General features: G+C 53.0%; 2 protein-coding genes and 1 long non-coding RNA gene across 7 annotated transcripts; 2 read left to right on the top strand and 1 right to left on the bottom strand.

The window, feature by feature from the left end:
- Nucleotides 1-333: 333 nt before the first annotated feature.
- Treml2 (triggering receptor expressed on myeloid cells-like 2) lies at nt 334-12,673 on the top strand. 3 transcript variants are annotated; one of them, XM_013517050.1, is made up of 8 exons: nt 336-642; nt 823-973; nt 1,282-1,453; nt 3,863-4,183; nt 5,913-5,972; nt 7,634-8,012; nt 8,977-9,083; nt 9,314-12,673. In XM_013517050.1, exons 3-8 carry the CDS (start codon nt 1,372-1,374, stop codon nt 9,394-9,396), a joined length of 1,032 nt encoding a protein of 343 aa, XP_013372504.1. In that variant the 5' UTR covers nt 336-642; nt 823-973; nt 1,282-1,371; the 3' UTR covers nt 9,397-12,673. The 3 variants fall into 3 exon arrangements, with proteins under 3 accessions (XP_013372505.1, XP_013372504.1, XP_013372503.1); XM_013517049.1 differs by having other exon boundaries at nt 336-973; XM_013517051.1 differs by lacking the exon at nt 5,913-5,972 and having other exon boundaries at nt 334-973.
- A 584-nt stretch (nt 12,674-13,257) lies between these two features.
- Nucleotides 13,258-17,698, bottom strand: LOC106149134. The gene is made up of 3 exons (XR_001235096.1): nt 17,372-17,698; nt 15,761-15,973; nt 13,258-15,636 (listed from the first exon to the last, which is right to left on the bottom strand). It is a non-coding gene; the product is annotated as an uncharacterized LOC106149134 (long non-coding RNA).
- A 114-nt stretch (nt 17,699-17,812) lies between these two features.
- LOC102009987 (trem-like transcript 4 protein) lies at nt 17,813-24,925 on the top strand. 3 transcript variants are annotated; one of them, XM_013517047.1, is made up of 7 exons: nt 17,820-18,100; nt 18,320-18,640; nt 19,456-19,540; nt 20,134-20,262; nt 20,917-21,047; nt 21,458-21,513; nt 22,218-24,925. In XM_013517047.1, exons 1-7 carry the CDS (start codon nt 18,043-18,045, stop codon nt 22,413-22,415), a joined length of 978 nt encoding a protein of 325 aa, XP_013372501.1. In that variant the 5' UTR covers nt 17,820-18,042; the 3' UTR covers nt 22,416-24,925. The 3 variants fall into 3 exon arrangements, with proteins under 3 accessions (XP_013372502.1, XP_013372501.1, XP_005389738.1); XM_013517048.1 differs by lacking the exon at nt 18,320-18,640 and having other exon boundaries at nt 17,813-18,100; XM_005389681.2 differs by lacking the exon at nt 20,134-20,262 and having other exon boundaries at nt 17,825-18,100.
- Nucleotides 24,926-27,681: the final 2,756 nt, after the last annotated feature.

The following is a 27,681-nucleotide window of genomic DNA, read 5'->3' as shown; positions in this document are numbered from 1 at the left end:
TGGTTTGGAGGAGGGCACCCAAGGCTGGTGCTCAGAAAGGGCGGTGCACTTGTTCTCCCTCCCCCTGGGAGAGGGAGCCCAGCCAGTGAGATAGGGAAGGGTAACCCCGGCACACTAGGAGGCTGAGACAGGAAGATCTCAAGTTTAAGCCCCACCTGGACACACTTAGCGACTTGGAGAGATCCTGGCTCAAAATAAAGAATAAAAAGAGCTGGGGTGGAATGTAGCTCAGTGTGAAGGCCCTGGGTTCAAGCCCCAGTGCTGCAAAAATGGAAGGAAGGAGAAAGAAAGAAAGAAAAAAAAAGGAAAGTGAAAAATGGCCAAAGTGAGGAGGGGAGCATACATAGTCATGGGGTCCAGTGGGGGCCCCTGCAGCCAGAAGCACTGATGACGGCCCTGCTGCGCTGGGTATGGAAACCAATCCTTCTCCAGCCCAGGACTGGGCAAAGGGTGGGGTCTTGAGCGGAATGCTGAGTCATCTCCACCGGCCTGGTGGCTGTGGTGGCGAGATAGGGCCGAGGGGAGGAAGCCGAGGGACACGCGGGGTGCTGACGGGGGGCAGAGCCGGGGCCGCCAGCGGGTGGGTGCAGGGAAGCCACATGGTGGTTTTGTGGAGCCTGGCAGAGACAGCCCAGAGAGCTGGTAGGCGATGGAGACGTAGGAGAAGGAGAGGCAGGGAGTGGGCCAGAAGCTGGGAGAGGTGCACAGGGAGGAGAGGCTGTGTGTGTGTGTGTGTGTGTGTGTGTGTGTGTGACTGCACAGGAGCCCCTCCCTGAACCCACACTTTACGCTCTGAGTCTTACAATTTGCATTTCCGCCAAGACGAAACTACGGCAGCACGTGAGCGTTTGCAGCTGTGAGCACAGTAATCTTTACTGAGACGGGGTGACAGGACAAAGGTGTCTGGCCCTGAGTGAGTGAGTGCAGGGGCAGTGACTGGACCTTCCCTGGACCCTAGCCCCGAGGATCCCAGGTAAGTCTCATGCCCTAGGGGCCAGCAGCCCCTCACCTGTCCCCTGGAGGACAGCCTGCCTCAATGGGGTGGGCGGTGTCCCTCCTGGACCTGGTTTCTGGAGAGACCCAGGAGGGCAGGAAGCGGCCTTGGAAGGGCCCCCGCCCGGGTGGAGGGGCCACAGCCACACCTGCCGAGCTCTGAGGAAGAGCGGAAACAGCCGCCAGCGCCTCCCTCCCGGCGATAGGCTCTGTGGGGGCCTGCGGTCTGTGGGTGGCACAGGGTCCCTCCGACCTCACTTCCCTAAACGGGCCACTTCACTTTTACAGCCCGGACCCCTTCCCTGGCAGGCCCAGGTGGCATGTCCTGCAGTGGCCTGGGCCCTGACCTAGGGTCCCCCAGGTGTCCCAGCCCCCTGCATGGCCTGTGACATACACCTGGCTGGAGCCATGGTCCTCGGGCTCCTGCTTCTGCTGCTGTGGCCGCAGGCCTGTCTTGCAGGTGAGAGGACAAGGGAGCGGATGAGGGAGGGGAGGGCCACCTGCCCTGGCCCAGTCATCCCAGTGCTTTGCAGGTTAGAGAAGGCTGAGTAAGAGAGGAAATGTGCCATGTTGACACCTGCCCCAGGCACTGCCAACCAGGCCTCACCAGCCCGGACTGCACTCCAGACCTCTCTGCACTGGCCCCTTGTTTGCTAGGCTGTCAGGGCTGGAATGAGGGACACGGTTTCCTCGCAGGAAAGGCCTTCCTCCCTGTGCTGGGTCAGGAAAGGTCTGAGTAGTTCTGACAGAAGCCATAACATCAGGCGCCCCTACCTTGGAACTCAGTTTTTCCTGGAAGGCTGATGCCACCGCTGGTCCCTGCCGCTGTTCTGAAGGGGTCCAGTCACTGAAGCCTTTCCCTCCCCACAGCGGTCCTTGAAAGGATCTCACCCATTCCTGCCTCCTTTGCTGCCATGGCAACCAGCTTACCACTTTCTGTTCAGTTCTGGGCATGGTGAGGGTTGGTAAAATCAGCCCTCCACTACCCGCAGGGGGCTGACACAGGACCCTGAGACCCTTCCCAGGGTCAGCCACCTCAGGACCTTGCCAGGACAGAAAGTGTCTGTCTGTCCTGGGCCAAGAAACCCGGGGTTCATCCATCACGTCACTGAATTGGGTCATTCCGCTCTGTTGCCAGGGACCATGTGACAGAGAGAGTAGCGTGTTCCCCTGCTGAGAGCTGCATTTACAGCGGCAGCTGGGCTGGGAACTGGGGCAAATTTCTGGGGTTCTGGGCCCTTGATTTGGGTGCCTCTGAGCTCCAGCTGGGGAAGTCTGGGGCAACTTGCTTTTCGGAAGAGGAGCGCGCACTCCTTGAGCGCCTGCTGTGTTCAAGGCACTGTCATGGGGAGTCACCTCCTTCGATAGATGAAGAAACAGAGACACCGGGTGATCTGTGCGTGCCAGGACGTGGTGGGGCCCGCTTTGAACCTGGGCTTTATTTTGACTCCAGAACGCATGCTCTCTATTGTAGTCTGCGGCGCAGGAAACTAGTGTGTTTGTAGAGGTTCTCGGGTGAAACTGTTGAACAAGTGGGTGCTCAGCTTACAGCAGTGGCGGAAGGGAGGAGCAGCTCTGCAGCTTTCTCCTTCCCTCTGTCCTCTGAGTCACCCCCTGCCACCCCCTAGACCTGCTTTGTCTCCCCCAGTCTGTGGAAGGTGAAGGACACAGGCCCCGTCACACTGCTAGGCTTAGGGTGCAAGGTATTATTATTATTTTTTTTTAACACATTTAATTTTCTCTCTCCCTTCTTTTTTTTTCTTTTGAGACAGGGTCTCACTATGCAGTTCAGGCTGGCCTTGAGCTCACTTTGTAGCCCAGGCTGGTTTTGAACTTGCAACGATCCTCCTGCCTCAGCCTCCCGAGTGCGGGGATTACAGGCGTGCGCCACCACGCCTGGCTGGGTGCAAGATATTAGAGATGAGCAGTGAATTGTAGAATCTTTTGGTTGGCTTTTCATCAGCAGTTCATGCTTCTGCCTGGGCATGCTCAACATATGGGTTTTATGTAACTTTGACTATTTTAACATTAAACACCACCTAGATTGAACTAAGGCAACTAAAGAGAGAGGTTATAAAGCCAGACACGGTGATGCACATCTGTAATCCTTGCTACTTGGGAAGCTGTAGCAGGAGAATTGCGAGTCTGAGGCCAGCCCAGGCAATTTAATGAGACCTTATCTCAAAGTGAAATAAAACAAAAGCGGTTGAGGAAATAGCTCAGTAGTAGAGTGCTTGCCTAGTATGTATGAAGCTCTGGGGCTTCAATCCCTAGTACCATAAAAAGAAAGACGACCATGGTAGGGATGGGGTGGGGGCATTCCAGTGGTAGAACACTTGCCCAGCACGCGTGAGGCTCTGAGTTCGACCTTCAGCACGAAGAAAAGATGACAGTGGTGAACTTATTTGGGAAATAAGTAACTACTCACTTTTTCACATATTGGACTTTTGTATCTACCCAAGCTGTCTGCGCACGGAAATTCCAGCACATAATGACTTGGAGATTTGTCTTACCAAGAAACCCGGGTCTTTCCCATGACACTGGGAATCCCGGGAGTCCTGAAAATACCATGAGGGAGCATGGCCGGTGGAGCTAGGGTGAAGGTCTGAGCATCCACCCTTAGACTGGGGGCTCCTGGAGACTGTGCCGGGCTCCACCGTCAGGCCTGGAGCCACCTGTTAGCAGGGCTTGTGTGTCCCCCATCACATGGGAGGGGTTCTTGCGGGTAGAGCCGTGCTTCTCCCTAGGATCCTGCACCACTGGACAGCAACGTGGTTCCCACCTCCTGGCACTTGACCTGTGCTTGGAGTTTGCAGCTGATTTCTTTTTCCTCTCACCAGACGTGGCTCAGCAAGCCCTGTCTCCCCAGGTCCACCCGCCTTGAGCGCATATAGGAAAATCCAGCGCCACGAAGGGGAGACGCTCTCCGTGCAGTGCTCCTACAATGGCCCCAAGAACTATGTAGAAACCAAAGTTTGGTGCAAGGTCAGGATCAAGAAATGCGAGCCCAGGTTTCCCCGGCCCTGGGTGACAGGACCACGCTACATAATGCAGGATAATGTCCACACGAAGATCATCACCGTCACCATGGTGGAACTCAGGCAGCAGGACTCGGGCCGCTATTGGTGCATGCGTGACATCTCCGGGATGCTCTACCCCATGCAGGGCTTTCTGCTGGAGGTGTTTTCAGGTGAGCCAGCCTGCAGGCCCTGGAATGGCTGTGGGTGTCCTGACCCTCCCAGGGACACAGAGCTACTGGGTTGCAGAGATGAGATTTAAATTCAGGGCTCTGTTATATTCAGTCCTTCCATTCAACATGCATTTGCTGAACTTCTGTGATGCTCCAGGCTCTGTCCTAGGCTCAGGAAACACAGTGGGATCCAAATCAGCCACAGTCCCACCTTGGGGAGACACCAGGCAAAAACACATCATTCAGGCCAGTCTCTGCCGGTAACATCAGTATTCTTTGAAGACGAAAGTGTGATGAATCAGAAAGTAACTCGGGGAGATTCTGACATACCAAGGATCAGAGGACACCTCCCTGAGGAAGTGACAGTCAGCAGAGCCCCAAATGATGACAGTTCTCTAGCTCACTGAAAGCTGGGTGCTTGGAAGGGCATTCTGTGGGGGAAAGCAGCGGGAGCAAAGACCCTGGGGTCAGGCCTGTGGCTGGCCCATGTGGCAGGTGGGGCACTTAGGTGAGGGCAACATGGAAATAAGTGTTCAGGTTCTGGCTGCGGTTTTCAGGCTTTGAGGTTGGGGGATCAAGGATCAGCCCTGGATTCCATAATTCAGAGTTTGGGGCTTCTTCTAAGGGCAAGAGTAAGCCTTGGGAGAGAATAGGGAGGTGTAGTGGCTGGTTTTTAGGATGACAGTGGCTGCTTGTGGAGGAGGGGTGACCAGGAGCAGGGGCAGGAGACCATGGGGGTGTCTGGCTGTGTGTGGCAGTGGCTCGGGGTGCATGAGGTGGCTGTGCTCAGAACTGTCCGTGGTTGTTAGACTTTCTGCCACCTTTGCTCAAGTGGGAAGTGAGAGTTGAGCAGTAGGCAGCAGGGTTATGGGCAGGGCAGGTCTGAAAGAGGAGCAAGATTGAAGGGAAAAACCGAAAGCTCTGTTTTTGGTCAAGCTGAGTTTAAAATGTATCATGAAACTCAAGGGGTGGAATGGAACTGAATTTTTTTTTACCTTTCTTTTTTTGGTACCAGGAATTGAACTCAGGACCTTGCGCTTGCCAGGCAGGTGCTTGCACCACTGAGCTATCTCCCCGGCCCTCAAGGGGTACAGTGAAGTGGGGTGTTCAGTCATCAGCCTGAAGCATGGTGAGAGAGAGAGAGAGATCCAAAGGCAGTGTTTACAGTCAGGGGTTGGAGCAAGGAGGGAGATTAGTGGCTGCTTCAGGTTGAGGAAGGAAAGGGATGGGAGAGGATCACCGAGGAACCCTGGGTTTTTCTGAGATGAAGAAAATGTTCTAAAATCAGCTGCAGTGGGCTGGGCGTGGTGGCGCATGCCTGTAATCCCAGCACTCGGGAGGCTGAGGCAGGAGGATCGATGTGAGTTTGAGACCAGCCTGGGCCACAAAGTGGGCTTAAGGCCAGCCTGAACTGCGTAGCGAGACCCTGTCTCAAAAAACCCCCAAAAATCATCTGTATGATGGTGGTATAACTTCATACATGTATTAAAAACTACTGGATTTTATACTATTAATAGGGGTGTGGATGGAATGTGAATTATATTTCCATAAAGCTATTTTTAAAAATCCAGGGGAAACAATAACTCTCCCTTTAGCATAGAAAAAGGACAGACGAGGACCAACAACTGAGATGCGAGGTTCCCTGTATTTATCAGGTAGGAAGGATGAGGGATCTGGGAACACATTCAGTTCTAATGACATTTATTACCAATGCTTCCCTCTCTGCTAGCCCGCCGCCGCATGCCACCTGCTGTGGTGCCTGAACCAGGGAAGATGCCTGCTCTCAAAGGTGAAGTCCAATTTCAATCCTCCCCTCTCCTTTTCTGGTCTGATCCTTTTCTGGTCTGATCTCCTTTCTGATCTCCCAGGAAGGAGTCAGAAACCAGTTCAGCGAGGCCTTCGTCTGTATGGATACCAAGCCACACTCTCATCATTTCTCATGATAGTGCTATGTCAAATCTCACTTCCCACCTCTTAGGGATAATTTGGGGAAGATTCCAACTTCGCAGACCTTTGTAGTTGTTAGGAAATCAGTCCTCAGCCCAGTAACAAATTACCTTCCCACAGTCTATTGCTTTGCCACTCTACCTTGGCTGTCAGGTTTTAAGGCCAGGGGAACCTGGACCAAGGAAGACAGTTAGCCTGGCTTCTGGCTGGGCCCACTTCACTGGGGAGGGTAGGCTTCCTCTTTTGGGTTTGCTTGCAGCAGGAATGAGGGAGAAGGACACAGTGATGAGGTGGGATCCTCTGTGCGGGGTGTTGGTGCTTTTCTGCCAACCCTTTGTGAAGACAATGCTCTGGCTCTGGTTCTGGCCGGATGTCTGGATGCTGGCTCCCAAGGCACCACTGTGGGGGTCTTTGGAGGGATCTTTGGGCGTGTCCCTACTGCTGAATGTACTGCTGTTAATATAAAGCCTCTCTTGTCATCCCCCTCTCCAGCAGTGCTGCTTATTCTGGTCCCAGTTGCTCCGCCTCCCCAAGTGGCTGAGCTTGGCCGCCCTGCATAGCAGCCGCTGGCCCCTAGAAAAGGTTTCTTTCTGAGCGCAGTCGGGGAGCAGTGACCTTTCTCCAATTGTCTCCATCCCCACTGAGGTCTCAGACCCTGCTACCCCAGGTGGAGACCTTGCAACTCCTCCAACCCCTTTCTCCACTTCCGACCAGAGCCCAGGCTTTGGGAAAATAGGGTGGTAAACATCCGGGTTGATGGAGGACAGGACAGAGTCAGGCCAGGGGTGTGCTGTGAAGCCCCCCACGGAAGGCTTTTGGTCCCAGTTGTTTGGCTTTCTCGGGAACTTGGGACCCTTGGTGTCTTCCTGTTGTCACGTCCAGGGTAGGCACTGCCGGGATGAGAGCTAGCTGGGATCGTAAAGTCAGCACCAGTAATGAATTAGAGGGACAGAGTTTAAGGAAGGAAGACACTTTATTTGTAAGGAAGGAAAAAGCAGAAGGCTGCTCTGAGGAGGGGCAGAGGGCTCCGGAAAAAAGGGTTCCTGCAGGTCCTTTGCTCCTGGCCTCTCTTATTAGGTGATAGACACCTTCCCTCTCTTCAAACTTGCCACAGCCTGACTGGCTTTCTGGGCTGTCTTCCGATGGAGCCCAGGCTGCAAGGCCCGAACCCAGGGACCACTGCCTTTGGGCACATCCCTTTGGTGGGCTTTGCCTGACTTCTTCCTGCCGGTTTGTCCTTGTCAGGACCTTATCTCTGGGATTTATAGCTTGGTAGGAGAAGTCTTACAGGAGGGAGACTCAAGAGAATGTGACAGTCTCTTCCTCCTTTACTCTGCCGCCATCTCCCTCCCTGACGCTGCACCTGGTCACTCAAGTCCTAGAGAAGCCAGGGCCCAAGGTCAGGGAGGACGGGCCCCACCTGTGCAGACCCATGGGGCTGTCTGGCCTGGCCCAGCACCAAGCCGGAGTCAGTCTGACCTCCCTCTCTCTCTGGCTCCTCAGGTCTGGTGACTGAGAGGAGCACATCCCTCATCCGCCTGAGGAACAACAGCCTCAAGAGTAGAACTGTTATCACAACAGGCCGAGCCCCCACCTCAGGCCCTGACACCCCCTTCACCTCTACTGCGGCTGCATTCACACCTGGGCCCCTCACCTGGGCCAGTCTCTGGCCTTCAACTGCCTTGGGGATCCTGAGGCCAACCTCTGCAACAGGCTCCAGCCTCACCAGTATCATCGTCACCATGGGGCCCAGGAGCAGCATGGGGTCCCATCCAGTGACTGCGTCTCCTGCTGGTACCAACAGTGCAGTGTCCATCCTCACCAGGCCCAGCAGCAGCTTGCCTACCTCAGGAACATGCCGTGACCGGCTACCCCCCACCAGGTACCTGCTGATGGTTGTGATTCCAGGCACGGCCCCAGCTCTTAGGGCTGGAACAGACCTCAAGGAAGAGCTGCAGCATCTGAACCCCCAGACTCCCCTTGACCTCTCCTGCCCTTTCCTGGACCTCCTGACTCCTCTCTGCCCTTTCCCTGACCTCCCTCTGGCCCTCCCTTGACCTCCCTCTGGCTCTCCCTTGACCTTTCCCTGACCTTCCCCTGACCTTCCCCTGACCTTTCCCTGACCTTCCCTGACCTTCCCCTGACTTTTCCCTGACCTTTACCTGACCTCTCCACTACTTCCTCTTACCCCCCCCCATTTGCTCCTTGCAGCTCAGTGGGGCTGCAGGTAGAGGAACACAAAGAAGGCTGAAGGGAGAGGGGTGGGAAGTGGGAAATGGGGATGCTCTAACTTGGGGTCCCCCAGAAGCCCACTCTGAGCCAGGAACTGATGTCTTATGTGGCTCTGTAGAAAGGGTGGGGATGTGGGCAGGGCAGGGAACCATTCACCCCAATAGGCACTTGAGTCCCTGAGGGGTGAGGGCGCTGGGACAGACACGCCAAGCCCTGTGTGCCATCAGGAGAGGGCTTCCTGCCACAGGTGGCCCAGAGGGCTCCAGTGACAAAGGAAGCCCCCCACCCGGCTTCACAAGCTGATATCAGCACGTGCATGTGCACATGTGTGTGTGTACACACGTGTGTGGGTGTCCCGTCCACCCATCTGTGCTGGACTTCTACGCCCTGTGCACGTAGAAATGCTGCTGGTGGGGGTGTCAGCGGTATCTACAGTGTCCACTACAGAGGACAAAGGGGGCCTGTGACATCCTCAGGCACTGAGGAGACCAGAACCACTTCAGTCACGGTGGGGCCTTTGGTGTCCTTGTCCTGTGGATGGGTGGGTCTGGGGCACCGTGGAGCAGAGACCCACGGTGCGAATGGGGCCTGGCACTTACCTGTTCCCACCCCAGGTTGCGGGAGCCCCACCTCACTGCGCTGGTGGTGCTGCTAAGCCTGCTTCCTGCACCTGTCATGCTGGCCATGATCTACAAGTTCTGGAAGAAGAAACACATGGGAAGTGAGTAGGGCTGCCCACCCACTCTCGGGTAACTGCGCCATGACTCGGGTCCCTGGGGGAGGTGTCCCTGGGCCTAAGTCCATCAGAGAACCATGAGGCATGGGAGGAGGTGGCCAGGCAGGGTGGCCCGGGGGGGACTGAGGCAGAGCTGGTGAGGGACAGGGCTGCACCAGGCACTAGGCACAGTGCACCGGGCACAGCCCTTCTTTGTCTTTCCTGCTCCCTTGTAGGCTACAGCCTGGGCAGAGGTTCTGCTGGACCCTGGACACCCCCAGTGAGAAGACAAGGCCCTGTGGGAGCCCACTTAGTCTGAGACCACTGAACGGTGCTGGGATGCTTCTCTGAGGGACCCAGAGAGGACTGAGTATTAGGGACTGGCTGCAGGAGAGGGCACAGCCCCAGGGGCAGCTGGTGCACCAAGAGCCCCGTCCTGGAGGAGAAGAAGGAAGTGACTAAGAGCTGAGGTCACAAGGGGCTGGCACTGGGGACCCCACAGCTGTCCAAGCCTGCCCTGTCCAGCCACATGTCCTCTGACAGGGCTTCTGGATGTGGCTTGCTTGGCACACATGCTGGTCACTCCATCCTGGAAGCCTGCAGAGCCCTTGCTCCCTGCTGCCACCTGGGGAGCAGCTGAAGCTGGAGATGGATCACACATGCGAGGCTGGAGCAAGGCCCATCCCCAAAGCAAAGAGTGCTCGAGGCAAGCCACGTGAACAAGCTGCTCCAGTCCAGAGATCACCAGGAGCCTGAGGCAGTGCAAGGAAACAGGTTGCTAGGCAGAGGGGTGTCGTGTGACATCAACCTGCTGAATGTATAAATAAATGCGCGGTGGTTAAGCAGCTCTTTTTCCCATCAGGAGAGGAGGCTCCACCTGGCCTCCCCCTTTCTGTATTCTGACTCTTCCTTATTACTTCATCCTCTACTGTCCTTCACCCTGAGGATTTCTGACAGCTGTGCTGGATGCAGCATATTGGCACCTGAACAGGGACTCCATGTACGGAGAAATAGCAGGGGAGGAGACACCTCTGAGAGAGTGTGTGTGAACAAAACCAGGCTCTAGAGAATCCTAGGGGAGAGGGTTGGGTTGATATTGACTTCATCAGGTGTAGAACTCGGGTCAAAAGTTAGCTCGTTAGGGCAACAGTTGTAAATAGAAATGCTTACTGGGTTATTGATTCCCAAATGTACTTTTTTGTTGTGGTCCTGGATTAGGGAGTATCTTGAAGATTGTAGGTTTATTGAGACCACCCCAGAGAATTTTGCTCAGAGCACTATTTTAAAACTAAGTCTCAAGCAGAAAAAAAGGGGGCACAGCAACAACTCCCCTGATAGGATTTAAATCCTCTAGCTTTGGTCAATTAGATAAGGGAGGAGCTGCGCCGGACAAAAAATAGCTAAAGCATGTTTAAGTTCGGGACATTATTGTGGAAGGGAAAGTTTTTGATCTGTGCATGGATCAGGCCAGCTGTGCAGCTGGATCAGCTCAGCACAGCACCATGGGAGACAGAGATGCAGGACATGTGGAGAGAGGGGTCCATGCTCCAGCCTTTCCATGCCCATGGCCCCTTGCACCCCACACTCTGCTCAGAGCCACAGGAGCCCGGGCAGTTCAAATCAGAGAAGGGACAAGCCAGAAAAAAATGGCAGCTCTGGCTGCAGAGGTGGTGACTGGGGGATGCTGGCAAAGCTGACCTGGAGATGGAGCCCATTCTCAGCAGTGAGGCAGGCACTGAGCACCTCCTGGTCACCACCGCTGAAGCATCAGTGCGGAATGCCAAGGCTGAGGGGCAGTAGTCCTCCCCTCAGGTCGATGAGTCACCAGGGCAGCTTGCCCAAAGCCCTGAGGCTGCAGGGCAGAGCCACAGCCAGAGGTGAGGGCAGAGCCACAGCCAGAGGTGGGAGCAGAGAGCAGGAGCCCTGGGGGACCGAATACAGGATACTGGTTTCTCTTCTGCACTAAAGACTGACTTACAGGCTGTTATATGGGCCTTGCAAGATTATTCATCCACTCCCATTAACCTCTTTTCAGACGGTGCTTGTGTTTGCAGTGTGGTGTGCCAGATTGGAGCTGCCACCCTACACACTGGCCGAAGGGTCTTTTTCATTTGTTTTGCACACTCTTCAATTTGTATTTGGTCTTGCCATGTCCCCTGTTTTGTTGGTCATTTATGTTCTCATTCCCAATAGCTGGGGCCTCTCACTGAGAGAAAAGCTACAGTAGATAGGTTGCCAGCTACTGTCACTGTTACTTCCTCAGATGCCATTCAACAGGCTTCTGTTTCCCATGCCACTTTCCATGAAAGCAATTCTGCCCTGTGTATACAGTTGTGTTTAAGTCGGGAACAGGGTTGACAAATTACGAAACCATGTTCGTCATGTTTAATACGTCTTCCCTCACTCACCATGGGGAATCTCTGAGTTTCACCCCAATCATCTCTGGAAGATAGATGTTATTCACGTTCCTCAGTTTGACTCTTTATGCTGGGTCCACGTTTCAGGAGATACTTCCTCAGGATTTATTTTTGCTTCTGTCCACACTGGTGAAGTGGCTAAACGTCATTGTTTGGATGCTTTCAGTACCCTTGGCTGCCCACTTAAGACTGACAGTGCCCCAGCTTATCTGAATGCTGCCTTCCAAGCATTTTGCAAAACTTTTCATATTTCCTTTACCATGGGAATTCCTTATAATACTCAAGGTCAAGGAATTGTTGAGTGTGCTGATCGCATGCTCAAACTCCAACTACAAAATCAAAAGGGGGAATCCTTCCCTACAAAATTCACACCTCATAATAGACTTCACTTGGTAGTATATGCTATTAACTTTTAAAATCCTACTAGGGATGGGACTACAGCAGTAGAAAGATAATTCAATCAGGTAAAGGAGAAAAGCTAGGAAGGTCCTTTGGAAAGATCTTCATACTAGACAATGGAAGGGACCCACCTCACTACTCACTTAGGGTAGAAGGTATGCTTGTGTCTTTCCAGAGAACACCGAATAGCCTATCTGGGTACCAGAGCATGCTGTCTGACTGTATCATGGACCCAGACCCAGAGAAGGAGTTGATTCCACCTCTCAAGAAGCTGATACTTAGTCTTGTGGCAATGATTCTCTGGAGACCTTGCCACAGCCAATAGACAGGGATGGGGCTAGACCCAAACTGGAGCCAATTAAAAGAATTGACCCAGGATTCCCGGGAGATGGCAGCCAATAATGGGAATCAAAGGTCTGAGTAGGTGATGGAGTATATAGAGATAATTGAGCTCAAAGTTACATGAAAGAAAGGGACACAAAAGTTAATAGTATTTCTAAGATAAAATAAAATACAAACACATTAATTGCAGATAAAAGATTTTGTTCCTTCCAAATTCTTCTTGTAAGAGATCTCTGCTAACTGACCTATAGAAAATCTGACCAGTGTATTTATAATTACAAACTTCTAAAATTATAAAAGAGTTATTATAATGCAATTTGGCAAAAATATATTTGAGCATACTGTGATATTATAAGCAGATTGTCTGTGTTTTTGTTTCTTTGTTTGTCATATCTGTGAACAGCTGTTTTTTATTTGAGTTCAACAATTTTTTTTCTCTTTTCCTTCTGCATTTTTGGATCATTTGTTCAAAGTTTAATTTCAGTTATAGATTTAAAAAGCATGCTTCCACCTGGGTTGCCAGGTTGTCAATATGATATCAAAATTGGTTTTCTCAGAGGTCATCAGAAATTGGAACTATTTGGGCTTGGGGAATTATTGTTCAAGCCTCCCTTTGATGCATAAGAAAGCAGCTGCCTGGAGATATTTGTCTAGTTCTTGTTCATTAATAGGGAACCCCAACAATCTCTATAGCCTTATGGGAGACATCCCAATAAGTGTTATTAAAAATATATTATTGTGAGATGTTTACATTGGTCATCATCAAAAGATTAAGTTTTCTAGAAATGAAACAATAAGGTTTTTTGATTTAAAGGTTTTCATATGGCTATGATGATTGTTATTAATCTTGTGGTGTATTAAATGTATTCATGCCTTCAGATGCATAGGTCTTTCAAAATGTAAAACAGGGATTATTTATAGTGATAGATTTTTCTTTCAGATCATACATGGTTCCTTTCTTTTGTGCTCCAGTTACTTGTGATAGGAAGTTCATGTCAAAACAACATGATGTCACCAGTCAATAATATTAACAAAATTTATGTGACGTACATCCCATTAAAGGTCAACAAGTTAGGTAAAAGCTCCTTATGTACTAGATAGGGATAAGTGACTAAAAGGGCTACTTTATGTCAAAATGTAAATTCAGGTGTGTTACAAAAATGACATCCTGACTGTGATGCTACACTATCATGCATGGCTTTTGATTTCTAATTTTCTGTGTAAAATATACAACCCTTTTCTGTTAACATTCTACAGGGACTCAAACACAAAATACCTGTGGTTGGTATGAAATAATGGTGCTATTTTGTATAATATTAAGCTCACTGTTCCCAATACAATGTAATGTCATTAACCTTCTCTTCTGGATGTTCAACAACTGAGGTGTAGAGATCAAAAACTAGACAGATAGATGGACTAGAAGGACAGATAATATTTTGGCTCCAGCCCTCAGAGGTCAGTAAGGACTCAGAACATGAGGGAAACTTTTAGTGACATCCTACAACTCTGGTGGGTTATACAAACTCTTGACCAAGGAGATTGTAGGATCACAGAGGAAAATGATCAATGATGTATAGTGTGCCTAAGGAGAGTCACCAGGAGAGAAAATATCCCCTGCTTTCACAGAGAGGAACTTGGTCAAGCAATGCCTATGGCTCATCCAGATGGCTGACATTGACAGGAGAACTAAAAGGTGCTATGTGTGGTTCCAAGGTAATTCCTGGGGGGAACTAACTGAACTTGACAGACAGCAAAAAATAATTTTAATTAACACAGGTCTCACCTTCACTTGGTTTTGAACATCTAGCTAAAAAGTATAACTATAAGAGGTACAAGGTAATGCCATGGTAATATGCTAGCTATAAAAGAAACTCAAATCACTAACACCTTCTGACAGTTTCCAGCTGTACTGGTAACTGACTATGTACTGTTATGGATTAATGGACAGTAGAGAGTTATGTTCCTGAATGCAAGGACTTGACATTCTTCTTGGGCTGGGAACCTTTAGCCTAAACGAGTAAGTTCAGTCTGAATGGAAAGGGTTCAAGGGTGATAAGGTCCTCTGTAGAGTCCTCCAAACACGGCTCCTCCAAATTCAACTGACCACCCATTGCTTGCAACTACAAAACAGGAAAGGAAGAGATGTGGGGAGTGGGTGAAGCTGGAGATCAATCACATGTGTGGGGCTGGAGCAAGGTCAGTCCCAAGAATAAAGAGCACTTGAGGTGAGCCACATGAACAGGCTGCTCCAGTCCAGAGAACACCAGGCACCTGAGGCAGTCCAAGCAAACAGAGGAGTGTCACGTGACATCAACCTGCTGAGTGTATGAATAAACGTGCTTCGGTGGTTGAGCAGTTCTTTTCTCTTATCAGGAGAGGAGGCTCCCTCTGGCCTCGGCTTTCTATATTCTAACTCTTATCTTTATTTCTTCATCTTCTACCATCCTTCACCCCAGGAATTTTTGAGAGCTGTGCTGGATGCAGCAGATACCTACCACCGTCCTGCCCCCTCAGTGGCTGAACTTGGGGGCTCTCCTCCACAATATTCCCATGGCCTGGTGCCAGGTCTGAGTTCCTCAGGTCAATGAGGAGCCAGCAGCCTCTGACAGGGTCCCTCACTTGGCTCACAGATTCTGGTGGGGAGGACAAGCTTGGCTCAGAAAAAAGGTGGGTCACCTCTTATCCTTAGCCATTTGCTGTCCCCTGGGAAAGAAGGCCCACTTGGGACACAGTGAAGACAACTCGGAGCTGACTACAGCCTGGAGGAGGGGCCCAGGTGGGGGTTAGGAAGTAGAACCCCACAGCTTCTGGCCAGGGTCCAGTGGCCCTGGAGTCTGCCACCTGCCTGCTCCCTCTGCCTCAGACTCGACCTCTACCATCCAGCCCAGCAGCTGAGGCTGCAGCGTGCTGACCAGATTCTTCCCTGGGGAGGGATGGCCTTCAGCCTGCAGTGACTGGGGTAGCCCCTGGGGGGCAGTGTGACACCTCTGCTCTACGCTGTGAGAACGCCGTAGAACCTCAGGGTGGAAGAGCAAGCACCGAGGTCAGAAGGATGACTTCGTAGAGGCCTTGAAGGGTAGCTGATGCAGACACCGCTGGGTGGGGCAGGTGGCAAACCTGGGGGACAGCAGGGAGGATGCCTCTCTTCCCTATGTCCAGGAGAGGGAAGCAGAGGGAAGACTTGGGCTGAGCCACTGAGCCCTAGCTCCAGGACAGACGGATGCACAGACACGTGGACATCCATTCCCACCCAACCAGCACCACGCCGAGAGCTGCTGTTGCGGTGTAACCGGGAAGGCCAGCCTCACGGGGGCACCAGCTCCACTGTGACTCTGCGCAGCACCCTTGGTGGCCCAGACGGCCCCATCTCATGGACAGCCAGATGCCCAGCGGGGAGAGCACTGGAAAAGTCAGGGATGAGGACTGGTGGTGCCGTTGTCACCGTGCTGTTGTCAGCCTAAGCAGGTCACTACCCCACCTGGGCTTCATTTCTCCCCTCATGTGCAAGGGGCCCACAGTTCCTACCTCTCAGGTTGTCTCCAGGAGACCGTGAAAAGGTGGTGGCTTGTCAGTGCCGTCCTTACTGCCCCCTGGCTGTGGTTCCATGTGGCTGCATCGGAGACCCGAGGGCCCTGTTTCTGTGTCCTCCTTCCTCCGGTCTCCTCGCTACCTGGAGGCTGGCGTCCCGTGGGTGAGGGCCCCTTGGGAGGGGTGAAGGTACAGGGGTGGGTGATGGTGCTGAAACAGAGGCCTAGATTCAAAGCCTGGCACAGCCCCAATCTCAGTGTGACCGTCACAAGCCACTGTCCCTCTCTGATCCTGTTTCCTCACCTAGAGGAGGATGAATACGAGCTTGGGGGTGGGGGTACTGGGGATTGGACCCAGGGCCTTCACACTGAGCTACATCACCATGTGCCCAAAATAATTTTTTTATTTTGAGACAGGGTCTCACTAAGTTGCTAAGTTGCCCAGGCTGGACTCAAACTTGCAATCTTCCTGCCTCAGCCTCCTAGTGCTAATATGACAGGCCTGCGCCACCATAGCTGGCTGAGATGAGCTTGGCAAACCCTCAACATCACTTCTGAGATCAAGGATTGTGCAGATCAGTTGCCCGTATGCAATTCAGCCTTGGGGGAAACCAGGGTGCAGGGAAGGGGAGGCAGCCAGGCCTGGCCACGGTGGGCTCAGGGCTCTGAGGGAAGCAGTCTTGGCATGGTCGGTACAGCCTGCACCTGGCTCTGGGCAGAGGCCACAGTGTAGGGGACAGGAGGGGGTCAAGTCCTCCAGAGAGGGAAGTGCTGGGGATCCCACAGGCTCAACAGTCAGGGAGGCTCCACAGAGTGTGGGTACAGGGGCCACGCAGGCTACCACATCAGGGAGCCCTGGAAGGGGACAGCAGGGCAGGCACAGCTGGTCAGTGCTGGACGCAGCTGGAGGAACCGTGGGAGCAGAGCCCATCTCCCAGCGACGATGGGCCTGGGGGCTCCCTCTCGGCCCTGCAGAAGTTCCTCCCTCCTTCCTGTCCTCACCGTCTTCCAGCTCAGAGGACCCAGCCGCTTCATGGGCAGGGTGTGTGGGGTAGCAGACCGCCAGGCTCAGGGCTCTCTTAGTGGGAGACAAGGACGCTTCCCGGGCCACAGGCTGCCACAGTGACCCCAAGCCCCACCGAAGGAGGACACTGCCAGCAGATGTCAGGTTCACAGTCACTGTTGGGCCCTCCTTCATGCCTGGTGCTGGGTAGGGGAAGAAGCCCCGCGGTTGGCCCTCAAGGGACTGCCTCACTGAAGCGGGGTCTCCACCTTGGCCAGTCCCAGGGGCCTTGCCAGGAGGCCTGGGCTCCCGACGCCTGTGCTGTGGCCCCTTCTCCTGCCCTGACCCTCTCCCCGTGTCGCACAGACTGGTCCCCGCCACCCCATCTGCACACTTACAGCTCCTTTCTTATTTTTTATTTTGACACGGGGTTGTGCTAACTCACTAATTTGCTCAGACTGGACTCGAACTTGTGGTCCTCCTGCCTGGGCCTCCCAGAGTGCTGGAATTAAAGGTGTGTGCCGCCGCGCCCGGCTGCTGCATACCTTTGTACAGGTCTTTTCTGTTTTGAGGTTCATTCGCTCATTCCATAGCTCACCCAATTACCTTAAACGAGCGCCCGATTAGCACAGCCTTTCCGTGGAGGCTTCCCGGGGAACCTGGTGGCTGGGTGCTGGGTGTGGGGATGACCGGGAGGGGGAGGCTCCCCTTCTCCTCCGCTCCTCTGTTGTGCTGCCCTCTGTCCCTCTTTCTGGCTCTGTCTTCTCCCGCCCTTCCTCAGTTTGGTGCTCTACTCCCAAGGCCCTTCCTGGAAAAGGCTCTACACCTCCTTTCCCCTCCTTCCGGTCCCCTCCTGCCCTGGGGACTAGTGGTACTTAGGACCCTTGTCAGAGCTCCCAGGTCCCCTAGCTCTGTCCCCAGAGCTGAGGGGAGGGAGTGTGGGGGAGGAGCGTGGCGGAGGAAGTAGCGGCCTAGGAGGAGAAATAGGTTTCGTCAGAGCTTCCTCTGAGTTTCCAGCTTCGTGGTCACACCCTAAGGGGAGGGAGGTGGCCTGGCGAGGGGAAGAGGCTGGGCCCTGGGGAGACCCAGACCCAGGCCCAGAGGTGGACCCTGCAGCTGGAGGCCTCTCTGTCCTCCCCGGGGTTCCTGCTGTCCACGGAGGGCTCTGCTGTGGGCAACTCATCCTAAGGCTCGGGGCGGCTGGGCTGAACGCCATCCAGCTCCTGTCCCCTGTCCTTGGGACTTCCCCGGCCCTGCCCTGCTTAGGAAGAGGACTCATGGCCCGGGAGGCCTCACACCTGCTGTCCTCCATGCTTCTGGTGCTTCTGGCCTCGGGTGAGGGGCAGGGGCGAGGGCGGGGGGGAGGAGGCCCACGGGGGACTCCGAGAGTGCGGGTGGGAGAGGCTGGTTTAGGGGAGACTGGGCGCTCTGTGCGTGGCCCTGGGGAACATCCTGAGTGTGACCATGGTGACAGTTGTTCCCCAAGGAGGGAGGCTCCACCACGTAGCCTTGCGTGAAAGCTGGGGGCTCCCTGACCTGAGCGTGTGTTCACAGGCTCCTGGGCCCAGGACATGAAGTTTGAAATTCTGAAGGAGGAGGGTGAGACACTCTTTGTGAGTTGTTGGTACAGCAAATACCAAAGCACAATGGTAAAAGCCTGGTGTCGGACAACGTCAGTGGATTCTTGTAACATACTAGTGAGCAGTGACCAGACTGTGGATCCACGATGTTCCATCAGGGTTGATCCCAGTTATTACAGGTTCATGGTCACCATGACTAGGCTCAGGGAACAAGACTCGGGAACCTATTATTGCGGAATCTATAAAGATCGGCAGATCAACATTCTCAAAACCGTGCACCTGGTGGTGTCTAAAGGTGAGTTTTCCTCTGTTGTACGTGTGGGCCCCAGCCTTCTTGACCCAGCAGGTGGCAGAGCTGGTCGGGTGGGGGAGACACACTAGACATCCTTCCCTCCAACTTTCTCCTGGCTCAAGCCTGAGGCTCGAGGTCACGTGCTGGTTGAGGACAGAACCAGCACTAGAAGTCAGGCCTGCTGGTTCTCAGTCTATTCTTCCACATTACAGGAGCTTCTGAACACATGTGTGGCCGCTAACAGGCCTCCTGCACTTGCTCAGGGAGCTCTTAGAACTTCCCCGAGTGTCACCACCGTTGCTGTGAAGGTCCATTCTTGGGCACCCTTACTTGAGTCTAAACCCAACCCCCCTCAAAGGACTATGAGGTCCATTGCACGGAGAAGGGCACCCGGGGGTGGGAGAAATGTGGACAGGCAGGGTTAGCTGGACAGCGAGGCAGACCTGAGACTTAGGGGGTGAGGCTGGGGGGTGGGCACAGGGGGCACCTGCCCCTAACAATCGAGAGCCTTTAAGCTTTGGAATGCGAAGTTTGGGGTTCCTGCAACCCAGAGGCCTCTGTGTATTCCTGAGAGCTACAGAGGTGCCGGGTTTCCTGAATTTACTCCTGATATTCAGAGCTTGATGTGCACCGTCGGGGGCCTCCCTGGTGCTGAGCCTGCCTGGCTACTTGGATTCATGATGCCTGAAGGTCATTCTTTGCCCAAGATTGGGCTCGGTGCCCAGTCCACAGTGCCCTCCAGGGCCAGGAATGGGCTCTGGTTACCCAGGTGTGGCGGGGAGACAGGTAGGCACCCCACCTATTGTCATCTCTTATAGCTCCAGCCCCACGCACCACCAGGAGCACTCAGAGGACCATGATGGTCACAGCCTCAGCCTCTGCCACCAGCCCTGCTACTGACAGGTACTGCCAACCCCTCCCATCTGTCTCTTCCCCCACCTCTGTGCCTGATGCCTCAACTCCCACTCTGACAGATTCACCAGCTCTCAGGGGATGGAGTCTGGGTCAGATGGGTCACCTCGGGTCACTTTTCTTGGCCTCAGTTTTCTCATCTGCAAAAGGGGAACAGTAGCCTCCCCCTCTTACATCAAGGTTCGTCACTCTCAGCCCTGTGGGCATCTGAGCCAGCTGGTTTCTTTGTCCTGGGTGCTATGCTGCATTGTTGGACGTTGGGCCGAGTGTTTGGCCTTTACTCATTGGATGCCAGGAGCACAAACTTCCCCCTGCCAGAATGCTTCCATATTGCCAAATGAGCTCTGGTGGACATGGTTACCCCACCTCACGACCCTATCTTCCTAGTTGCTGTGAGGATTAAGGGTGGATTTGAGTGACCCAGCCCAGGGCAAGACACAAGGCCACACCACAGCGGTCTAGGGAAAGGGGATGGCCTGAGTTATTAAACCCGCAGCCTGACTTCTTCCCACCCCTGCCTGATTTCTCCAGGCCCCAGGCCCTTGGCTGTTGTCTGACCCTCTCTCTTCTCACCATCCCCACAGACCTGTGAACCATTCCTTGTCAAGAGATAAAGCCGCTAACCTAGGCATGGTGGGGATGCCTGTAACCCCAGCGTTCAGGAAGCTGAGGCAGGAGGATCAACATAGCCTAGGCTACATAGTGAGTTCAAGGTCAGCCTGGGCTACATAGTAAGACCCTGTCTCAAAAAACCAAACCAAACCAAACTAACAAAAAAGCCAGTAACCAGGTAATAGTGATCCGCTGAGCTGAGAAATATTGCTGGAACCACCCCTCTTCCCTTCTGGGCCTAAACCTTACTTCAAGGTCTTTGAGGGCACTAGAGTGTCTACTTTTGTGTCTTTCCATTAACTTGAGACATTCTTTATTTTCTCTGCAGTACTGGGGATTGAACTCAAGGCCTTAGCACTGAGGTACATCCCAGCCTATAAAAATTTTTTTAAGTTGCCCAGGCTGGGCTCAATCCTCTGCCCTTAGCCTCCCAGAGGGCTGGGATTGAAGGTGTGTGCCACCACGCCCAGTCCTAGGCAGGACCTCTGGAAGTGTGCCCTGAGGGCTGACCACAAAATTCACAGAGAAGGGCTGGGGAGGAGCAGCTGGTTGAGGACTGGTTGAGGGGTGGAGGCTGGGAGGGTACAGAGCCTCCAGCAGAGGCTGCAGGAAAGTTAGAGGCCATGGGCAGAAGCGGGAAGGAACAGGCGGCTGCTACCTGCTGGGGACCCGGGAGAGGCAGGAGGCCAGGAGGCGCGGTGTGACCACAGGCAGTGAGGCTGGCTGACTCCCCTCCCCCTCTTCTTGCCCCTAAGTGCTCCAGGAGACTGGAAGTGGAAGGGGATCGTGGTGGGCGTGGTGGTGGTGGTGGTGGTGATCCTGCTGCTAGGCCTCAGCGTTCTCACAGCCCTGTACCTCAGGAAACCTGGAGGAAGAGCCAGGAAAGGTGAGCCTGCGCGGCCACAGGTGCTCGGTCATGGGGACAAGGTTTATCGTGCTCATTCACCAGGGAGGACACCGAGGCCCCAGAGGGAGAGTGTGCAGGTAGCTCGCTGAAAGCCAGCTGGCTACCTCCACGCCCACTTGGCTACAACCAGGTGTGCCGGGACCCACTCTGGATCACAGACTTCAAAGCCATCTTTATGGTTAAGGACTTTTGAACGAGTTTACGTAAAGACTTTACCAGTGAAAGGCATTTTAAACACGTGTTCTCATTGTAAAATTTTGTTTTCCTCGGTGTGGGGGGACGAAAAGGGAGGTAGCTGTAGGTAGAAGGGTAGGGAGTGGCACATGTGTAGGATGAGTAGGTCAAAAGCTCTAAGGACGTCCTGTGCTCACCTTGACTCTTTCTCGCAGGTAAGAAGGACTCCCACCACATCTACGAGGACCTTCCAGCCCAGAAGGAGGCCACTGTGAGTAGCGATGTCCCCTGCTGGGAAACAGGGGGCCGAAGCGCCCCTGTGTCCCCATCCTATTTCAGTTCCCCAGCCGGCACCAACTTGCGGTTTCTATTTACCCTGAATCTTGACGCACGGGCTCGTGACCGCTTGTGCCCTGGCGGCCTCACGGCCCAACCACAAGGCTGCTTTCCCAGATTTCCCAACGCCAAGCTGAGAGAGAGGTTGGCTAATCGCTGCGCCCCCGGCGTGCTCCCGGGTGCCCTCTCGGCGGGCACTCAGCGGTCTCCCTTGGCTGGGTCTGCCCCGTCTAAAGTCCCGCAGCCCTTCGAGGTGCAGGACTGCAGGGCCCTGTGGCCCTGTGGTCCGACCCCCGGCGTCAGGCCGGCATCAATCCCACGGTGCCGCCCCTACCGCACACTCAGCTGAGCGCTCCTCCAGCTTGGGCGTGCACAGCAGTCACGCGGAGAGCTTGATAAACAGGGCTCGCTGGGGCCGCTCCAGGTTCTATGCTTCGACAGCTCTGGGTTGGTGCTGGTGCTGGATTTGGAACAAGCTCCGGGCTGCTGGTGTTGCTGGCTGCCTGGCCTCCTTAGACACTTTCCCTGGGGTGAAAGTAGCTTTTCCTGGACCCGCATTCCCAGAGGTGTCCAAGGGCCGCTGACCACTGCAGCCGTGATCTGTTCAGCAGACTTCTGTCTGCCTGCCTTTATTCCCAGGACTTCAGTCAGCCAGCTGTCTCTGACCAGGTCCTGGGGACCATCCACTACGCCTCCCTCATCCACCTAAATCACTCTGGCACCAAGGACCCCACTGACTCCAACAGCGCCCTCCCGTCCGTGGAATATGCAAACATCGCTGGACACAGGCCCCAGCCCTCCGTGCCCCCCACCCTTGATGGGGAGCCCCAGAACTGAGGGCAGGCGGGGTTCACCGGGCAGCTGGTGTTTCTTTGGGGCTCACTGTGTGCAAAGCTACTCTGCCTGCAAAGAGGCAGCTTGCGTAGCGGATGTGGCCAGGCTGGTCAGGGCCCACGTCCTCCAGCAGGGAGGGAGGAAGGAGTAGGTGAAGGAAAACTCTGGGCATAGCAGAGGGGTGTCTGGCCCTGCTCGGCTCCCCAGGCCTGGGAAGATCTCCCAGGGCAGAGTCCCCAGGACAAGGGCCCGTTCTCCCCTCTCTCTGTGCCTGTCACTTCCTTCCTGGCCAGGGTATGGGCACCCGGTGGGTTGTGCAAGTCCCTCTGTCGCTACCTCTGAGGCCTGGACACCCCAGCTCCTCTCTCGCTGGCTTCCTGGCACCAACTCCTCTGCTGTCCTGGATCCTCACAACCCTGCCGGGAAGAAGGCTGGGCCGTGGGCGCTGTCCACTGTCTGAATGTCTCCTGGAGCTCCGGCCTTTGCCAGGCAGGGTGGGCAGGGAGCTTCACTGCCAGCGGCCATGCACACAGCTCCTCTTCGGAGATTTGTCCACCCTGCCGCCTACACTTCCCTCGCAGAGCACGGGCTCAGGGAAGCCTTCTGCCCAGCCCAAGAAGTCCCGGGAACCAGGGTCCATTCTTAATTCCCCACTTCCCAGAAGTGACAGAACGCAACTTGGGGACTCCAGGCCAAGTGGGCAGGAGGGTGGGAAGGAGGGGAAGCTCCTGTCACCTGACTGTGACATCCTTGCTGCCACCATCTGTCTTCCAGGGTCCCCATGTGGGGCTGAGGTTCTCTCCCCAGCCGCGGGCTCCACGGAGACGCAGGCTATCCCTGCATGCGAGCCGCCATTTGGGCTGGGGGAGGTGGGCACGGGGAGGGAGCAGGGTGCTCTGAGTGTTGCCCTGGCTCCTGGGTTTCACGCTGTGCTGCCTGCGGTCCCTTCTTCCTGGAATCCAGAGCTGAGCGTTAGAGGCCAGCGACTCTGCGCCTGACCGCCCCCGGCCCAGCCTCACTCTGAGGAGGTCCCTAGCGCTGACCTGCAGCCTCGTGCTGCCTCCGGTCCTTCGTGACTCTCCACTGCCTGTGCTCTTGGCCCACGTGCCCACGGGGCTCCTGTCTCATCCTTCCAGGTGCCCCCAACCTGGGTCTCCTGCAGCACCAGGAGCCATGCGAGGCTGTCAGATCCCCAAGGATTTTCTCTGGTCCTCCTGGAGCTGACTGATATGTATTCACAAACAAGTTTTTAACATAGCTGGGCACCTGGCCCTGAGCTGAGGCTTCTGAGATTAAGTCTAGGAAGCCAGCAGGATGGAGTGACAGCCCGTGCCAGACTGAGGCATGGCTTGAACATGTTTGTGAGTGAGGTACCTGCTCCACTGTACAGAGGGAGAAATTCAGGTACAGAAAGGTTAAGTAATTTCCCAAGGTTACATAGCTAGTAAATGGTGGACCCTAGGCCCCAAAGGGGTAAGCGTGATGCTTCTGGGTTCCAGTCCACTGTGGACCTGCGTGTGTGTGTGTGTGTGTGTGTGTGTGTGCGCGCGCGCGCGCGCGCGCGCACACTTGCGTGTGCATGTATGCATGAGTGTGCAGGGTAGATGTGTGAATAATAGCAACATAGCCTAGGAGAGGGTGTGGAACACGTGACCTTTTGTGAGAGAAAATCTGTGAGGTCACCTCTGTGTGGTCAAGAGACCTCAGCTTAGACATTTGTGAAGAGCGATTCCCCCATTAACCAGTGGCCAGGGATGAGAGGACTTGGGATCCTCCTTCCCTTCCTGAGCCTCCCCCAGGGATGGGGCTCCTTGCACTGCCCCCCAAGTCCCCAAAGTGCCTTTCCAGAGCTGTGACCTCAGGAACATGTACCCCTTCCTACCTCAGTGCCCACATACCATGTGACCAGGCCCATGGTAGAGGTACCCCAGGAGGAGGAGGAGGAGGAAGAGGAGGATTGGGGGAGGGGTGCTACCTTGGCCCCCGGAGCCCCAGCAGATTTGAGTCCCCTGTGAGCAGCACCCCCAAATCTGCAGAGCAGGGTGTGTGTGTGTGATATGCTACGTAAAGTTGTTAGCCACCAACTTCTATTCTACTTTGCAGTGGTTGTTTCAAGCTATTAAGTCTCGTGTGATCGTTTGTTATGTAGTAACCAAAAAATCAAAACAAAGAGCGGAGACAAATTTGGGAAACAAGGCCACCGGGGAATGGAGATGGCTTTACCCCACCAGAAACCAGGCTACCATAAGCAGTAATAGTCACTGTGCCATCCTGGAACGGAAGTGGGCAGAGGCGAGGCACAGACCCATGCGTATGCGAAGCACGACGTCAGACGGAGCAGGTTCTGAGGTGCGGACGGAGATCAGAGTGGTTAATGCGCTGACACAGCTGTTTATCCATAGGTGGAACAAACAGTGACAGTCCTCCCTTATGTTTTACACAAACATGGATCCCAGATGGGTTATAAACCTAAATGTGTGTAGCTAGCAAACAATAAAATGTTTAGACAAAAATGTAAATGTTCTTATGACTTTAGGGTACAAGGACATCAGAAGCTCAAACCATAAAGGTAAACAGTGTCGCAGATTTGACCCTCTGAAAGTGGAAAAGAAAATGCCAGGAATACAGTGATCCCTCACCTATCGCGAGAGTTGAGTTATGTTGCAGAGACCCCCCGCGATAGGTGAAAATCCGCGAAGTAGCTGTTATATTTATTTCATTATTTTTATATATTTTAAGGTTTTATAAACCCTTCCCACATGCCTATAAGCCTTTCCCACTCTCCTGTTAACGTTTCCCACACTCTTATAAACACTTCATATGCTCTTAAACACTTTCTACACTCTTAAACCTACATAATTTTAACAACATGTAAAATTCTATATGGGTCCTTGATGTGGACAAGGAGAGATGCTGAACGTATGGGCACAGTGTGCGAGAGCAAACAGACCGACGCTATGGTCACTGAGCCAATCAGCACCCAGGATACAGAACACAGAGCTGTGGTTGGTGGCTTTCCATTCCATCAGCCAATAGTGTGTCGTGTACAATCTCACGTTGGCAAACTTCTGCAAGTGGTAGAGGCATACTGCATTTCCATTGTGTACACTATGGTATTCATCCACTGATGAAATACATACTGTATTTTATTTCAATGTAGTATTCTTTTAATATGTTTGAATTGACATTTTTTACATTTTTGTATTGTTTTAAAATTTTTAGGCAAAATAATTAAAATCATGACTATTATATAAGTACCTAAATACCACAAAATCCCACGATACAGTGAAAATTCCGCGGTACAGAATTAGATATATATTTTTTTTAAAAACCCTGCGATACAGTGAAGCCACAATAAGTGAACTGAGATATATCAAGGGATGGCTGTTTGTTTTTTTTTGTTTGTTTTTCGTTTTTCTTCCGGTACCAGGAATTGAACTCATGACTTTGCGCTTGCCAGGCAGGCGCTTTGCCGCTGAGCTAAATCCCCAGCCCCTCAAGGGATGGGTGTAATCAGAAAAGATGAGCCACAGACAAGGGCCGGAAGTGTGCAGAGCATTCAATGATAAAGACTTGTGTCCAGGAATTATACCGAGCTCACTCATATCAGTAAAAAGGACAGATCTTTTCCAGTTTGCATGTAGGTAAAAACTCACAAAGGCCAAGAGATTTTGAAATAAATCTCTCAATATCAGCTTTCAGTCCTTAAGGAGCCTCCCAGGGTCCAGACATCTGTCCATCTTCTCCCTGATACCTGATCTTGCCTCTTCTGTGGAGCTCCCTTCCCGTGTGCATCCCTGCTAGACCTCTCCCAGCTCCCTGCTCTGCCCACCACGACCTCCTGTGTCTATGCTACTGCAAGCCCGGCTTTGTGGTGCTCCTGCCTTTGCTGGGGTTTCAGTCTAGAAAATTCTGGCTGACACCAAGAAAAAGCCATCAAAAATACCTTAAGAGTTTATCCTGTCCTTCAGGAAAACACACAAGTTTGTGTTTTCCAAGTCCGTATTTATCTTGCTGTCAGTGCCTGGCAACTGACTTCTCCTGCCTCCCATTCAAATCCTCAAGCCCGTTTTTCCTGGATCTTGATCCCTTCCCCTTCTCCCTGGGAGGTCCGTGGTGTCTCCACTGTGGGGGATAGATCTCCTCAGCTAGAAACTTAAGAATCAACAAGGTGGGCCTCAGGGGTGAAAGTGTGGGCCCCCAGATCTCTCTGGTCCCTGGTGTTTTAGCTCAGATGTGTCAGGGGTTGAGATCTCTGAGGCTGTGGGGATGGTGTGAAGGTCTGGGGCAGGACATTCATTAAAGGTGAGGCCTGCTACAAGACGGGGACCTTGGACCATAAAAGATTTGAATCATTCAGCACTTGGGAGGCTGAGGCAGGAGGATCCTTGCAAGTTTGTGACCAGCCTCGGCTACAAAGTGAGCTCAAGACCAGCCTGAACTGCATGGTGAGACCCTGTCTCAGAAACACAAAAAAAAAGCCAGGCGTGGTGGCGCATGCCTGTAATCCCAACACTTGGGAGGCTGAGGCAGGAGGATCGCTGTGAGTTCAAGACCAGTCTGGGCTATAAAGTGAGCTCACGGTCAACCTGAACTGCACAGCGAGACCCTGTCTCAAAAAGAAAAAAAAAAAAAAAAGATTTGGATCACAAGTTAAACAGAGTCAGCTTACTAAATCTTTTGGAGTATTCAGATTCACTTCCCAATATTCCACAAAACATTAATGTCTTAACAGACATTAGTGTCCTGTGAAAAAAATCCATGCTGTTAATATATTTTCCCCAAATATTTTGATAAGAATAAGTGTGGCATATTTATCAAAATTTGTAAGAGCCAACTCTTAACATCTGTGGATAAGAACTGATTAAATAAATTATGCTATACCGCACTGTTCTATATAGGTATCATAAAGAATAAAGTGCAAACAGACTTGTCGATAGGGAAAGAGATCCCAGGTATATTGTGAAAAGTGCAGGTTAAATAGATAATATAGTTAGCATGAGCTCATTTCTGTGTGTAACCACAGGAAAAAAGTCCATGTGGACAAACACCAAAATATGAATAGCGATTATCTTTGGAGCACTGGAATCAGAGGGGTGGAGGAATATTCTTTTTTTTTTTTTTAATTTTTATTTTAAAGAATAAAAGAAGGATAACATAATAATAGGGGGGACTTAGCAAATTACAGACAAAATGGTAGGAAATTATCAATGGTTATCGTTTTACATATTATTATCTACAAAATAGTTTCTCAGGAAAACAAATAGAC

This window comes from Chinchilla lanigera, unplaced genomic scaffold (assembly GCF_000276665.1).
Source record: "Chinchilla lanigera isolate Chin_1 unplaced genomic scaffold, ChiLan1.0 scaffold00036, whole genome shotgun sequence".
Taxonomy (NCBI): domain Eukaryota; kingdom Metazoa; phylum Chordata; class Mammalia; order Rodentia; family Chinchillidae; genus Chinchilla; species Chinchilla lanigera.
Note: the sequence above shows the minus strand (reverse complement) of the source record. Positions and strands in the feature narration are given on the sequence as shown.

What these genes read in the sequence shown, in the direction of transcription:
- Treml2 (XM_013517050.1), top strand. Translation starts at nt 1,372, where the DNA reads ATGGCCTGTGACATACACCTGGCTGGAGCCATGGTCCTCGGGCTCCTG. An exon ending in GCCGCAGGCCTGTCTTGCAG is followed by an intron (nt 1,454 to 3,862) that starts GTGAGAGGACAA and finishes CTGTCTCCCCAG; the next exon opens with GTCCACCCGCCTTGAGCGCA. An exon ending in GAAGATGCCTGCTCTCAAAG is followed by an intron (nt 5,973 to 7,633) that starts GTGAAGTCCAAT and finishes CTGGCTCCTCAG; the next exon opens with GTCTGGTGACTGAGAGGAGC.
- LOC102009987 (XM_013517047.1), top strand. Translation starts at nt 18,043, where the DNA reads ATGGCCCGGGAGGCCTCACACCTGCTGTCCTCCATGCTTCTGGTGCTT. An exon ending in GGCTACATAGTGAGTTCAAG is followed by an intron (nt 20,263 to 20,916) that starts GTCAGCCTGGGC and finishes CTTGCCCCTAAG; the next exon opens with TGCTCCAGGAGACTGGAAGT. An exon ending in TGGAGGAAGAGCCAGGAAAG is followed by an intron (nt 21,048 to 21,457) that starts GTGAGCCTGCGC and finishes TCTTTCTCGCAG; the next exon opens with GTAAGAAGGACTCCCACCAC.